We start from the raw sequence: 3,511 nt of genomic DNA, 5'->3' as shown, positions 1-3,511 counted from the left end.
AGCTACTCGAGTCGACAGTCAGCAATTCGGTTCCAGGCGTTCCCACTTCAAGACGGAGCGCACGGAACGGGGTACTCCGAATTGGCGTTATCGGTGAGGGAGGGCGAGCACTCAGGACATAGGTGGCGGCGAGAGGGAGCTAGCTAGCTCTATTCGTTACGTGTTTCCGATATTACTTTAGTCCGATTCTACGTCCAAGCTATACATTTATTCAGCCTGTCATTTTGTTGATGTTCTTGTCATGTTGTATTATTTTCGCCCTTGGCCCGTAAACTGGCGTACACAGTTCACACGAAGTAAAGAACCGGAAATAAAGTGGGCGGTAGACCGGGATAACGCTACAACACAGTATCCTCTCTCGGCCTAACCAAATTGCTGCAACTAAAGTTTCCTGCCGTGGGATAGGCGGGGTTTATTTCAAAACTTCCCTCTTCTTTTCAATGAATAAAAAAAAGTGTTTGTTGTCATGCCTTTCGTGGCTGTTCGGATTATTATTTGAAAGTCAAGTTGGTATTATTTCAAAATGTTGTAGGTAATTTTCAGTGTTCTCTTATTTTAATTAAACTAATTAGCACTAGGTCCAAAAGGCGCAAAACAAATGAGACATCAGATGACTCACTTGCTAAGTACAGGGACATCGCCTATTTGGAGAAGATCAAACAAATACTCACAAGGTCAAACGAAATGTTTTGGCCTCCATGTTTACAATTAATCCAGAGATCCGGAGGGACGTAATGAGGAAGAAACTCAAACGAACTATTTACATCAGAGACGAATCAGAGAACATATTCTGTGCTGCGAATGTTTTTTATACAAACATTCAAGTGAACCCCCCTGGCATAGGACGGGTTAAATGCAGAGAATGGATTTCCCCGTGGGGATTACCTGACAGTTATGGGGCTTATAATATTACTGCTCCACTTTCCTGAGCTTTGAAAAGTGCCAATCCGGAGAAAATTTCAGAGGTGTCAACAAGACCAGTGGGCAACACTTACTAGTTTAGCTTTCACTTATTTTCTGTTTATGGGTAAACAGTGCCACCTATCGACCAAATGCACTCAAAACAAGTCTAAAGATATAAACTATGAATCGATGAAGTCGTCTAGACTAGAGATATTAATATACTTGTTCAATGGATGTAATCGTTCGTATACACTGTAGGCCTGTTTTGAGGCCAATTGCAAAATTAATTATATTAAAACTGATGAATTTTGTAGATAAACAAATTGATAATTGTATCTGGTGCAAGTTCCCTCTTGATATAAATAAATGATGTGTGAAATGGTGCATTTTGAATATCATGCACTGAACAGAGCAAGCGGAACCATCTAAAGACACCACATTTAATAAATAGCTGTGCCTCTCATTTTTACAAATTAGCATGTATCACTTTTACAGAATATTTTACACAATGTAACCGTGTTGTTTTTTAACTGCTTTGGTTCACGAAAGCGAAATTGCTTTTGAGAAATACATTCCATACGTCTACAATCAAATATCCTGCACGTGTGAGGCTTCCCTGAGCAATAATCATAATCAATCAATAATTATCAGTAATCAATCAATAATCGATCAATCATAATCAATTAGTACATTCACAAAACAAAAACGTTAAAAACACAAAACTTTGCTTTCCTTCCGTGTCGGTTTGCGGTGCAATTCCCCGCTGTAGATTCGACATGCTCTATAGGTTATTGATCATAGATGGCCTGAATCCAATAAATACTTGTGAATAGTGCCAAATGTCGCGCCAACTCCCCCCTTCGCAAACACCCAATAAAACACAAACAAAGTAAAAAAAACAGTGCAAGAATAATCATCATTATTCGATACCTCCAATATGACTTCTATTCTCCTCACTGTATAGTATCAGCCAATCACGCTCCAACTCTCACAAAAAGGGGCCCCCCACCTCCACTCCGGCCCAGCCCCTGCCCCCATCCCAAATGTTACGAGGGGGTCGCGATATTGTGTTTCGCGACCCTCACGACTTCCACAGGTTCCGGCTGGGCGGAGAGACGACATTCAGAGACGCCTCCCGCTGGTCAGTGCTGGTAGTGTGGGCCGGCCGCCACGTGCTGCTGGTGTTGATGGAGAAGGTGGTGCGGTACGCTGTGGGGCTGAGGGTGGTGCGGGTGGGGGTGGTGGGGGTAGCTAGTGGCGCCGCCATGCTGCCCCGCTGCCGTCGCCGGGAAGATGGGCTCCGGGCTGTGGGCCGCGTGGCCCCCGGTGTGACCCCCCGTACACTGGGGTTCGTGGCTGCTCAGGATCGAGGACAGGTGCTTCTTCTCCTCGGTGAGCTGCTTCACCTCCTTCCTGAGCGCAGAGTTCACCTTCTCCAGCTCCTCGCTCTCCTGGGGACCAGAGACACAACACAACGCCGTGGGTTAGGGGAGTGGTTCTCAAATGGAGTACTGCAGGGGGGCACTCAGAAAATAATAATTAAAAAGATGCTAACTAATTTCTTTCCACCCTGAGCAAGTTTAAATGCTGAAATCTAGACAAAGTCGAGAGAATAGAGAAGTGGTTGAAATGTAAATCTGGAAAAATGGAGAAAGATAAATATACATCGTCAATTCCAGGAAGACTATATTTGAATGGGATTCCCCTCTACATGCTCTGACCCTCCCCTAGCATTGCGCTTCTTTTTTGGGGAGAAAGGAGCCAACAGTTGCATGAAGCACGGACCCATGTTTCTCACTAAATTGTAATTAGTTAGCATATCACTGACTGCTCAGTTGACTGAGTGGTGGGAAATGCAGCAGGCCTGATATGTTGCTTGTGCATCGCAACGTAGCATCGCAATGACCGCCGCCATTCTGGGAGCGCTGCAGAATTGGAATGTTAGTAATTATGTAGGTAGAAATAGTTGTTTGGTCATTGTTCGGGAATTAATCCTGAATTGATTCCTCATTATGGGAAGAAGTGTTGTTTTAAAAGTGTTAAGAGTGTTTAATATGCGAAAAAGTTTTGATTAGCCTAGGATATGGTATATTTATTTACATTTACTATAACTAGAACTCTGGGGGTTTCTCCAAAAAGATGATGTCAAAATACATTTGCAGGTACTACAACTGAAACCGCGTCGACCTCTGATCAGTGCAGAGGGAAGAGGAAGAGGAGGGTGCCTCGAACGCAACAAAATTCTCACGGGGATTGAAAAGGTCATCGTCTCGCAACCACATTCAGCCCGAAGCCACTCTGATCGTCAGACACAATCTTTCCTTGGGCAAACCCCATCGCCCCGGGTGACGTAGCCTGTCACCACGCAGTCCTTCCCACGCATGACATCTTTACCAGAAGTGATAACCCGCTGCCACTGCGGCCCCAAAACAACTGCCCACGGCCTCGGCTCCTCCCCTGAATAACGTTTACACGGAACTCGCGACGCGACTCAAAAGCAAGTGTGAAAAAATAAACTACTCTGGACGAAACAGGAAACGCCTCTCGTCTCTCATAGTAAAGGAAAAAAAAAAGATACCTTCCTGTTTATGACAGAGAAGAACGACTA

At 44.6% G+C, this 3,511-nt stretch overlaps 1 protein-coding gene across 2 annotated transcripts in view; it reads right to left on the bottom strand.

Annotated features, from left to right (window-relative positions):
• Positions 1-479: 479 nt before the first annotated feature.
• Positions 480-3,511, bottom strand: part of batf (basic leucine zipper transcription factor, ATF-like) — an 11,878-nt gene continuing 8,846 nt past the window's right edge. For both annotated transcript variants that reach the window (XM_056581050.1, XM_056581051.1), the window contains exon 3: positions 480-2,354. In XM_056581050.1, the coding sequence (XP_056437025.1) occupies positions 2,046-2,354 (309 nt within the window). In that variant the 3' untranslated portion in view covers positions 480-2,045. The remainder of the gene's footprint in view (positions 2,355-3,511) is intronic.

Source organism: Gadus chalcogrammus, chromosome 21 (assembly GCF_026213295.1).
Source record: "Gadus chalcogrammus isolate NIFS_2021 chromosome 21, NIFS_Gcha_1.0, whole genome shotgun sequence".
Classification (NCBI taxonomy): Eukaryota; Metazoa; Chordata; class Actinopteri; order Gadiformes; family Gadidae; genus Gadus; species Gadus chalcogrammus.
This window is presented reverse-complemented; position numbering and strand designations above follow the sequence as displayed.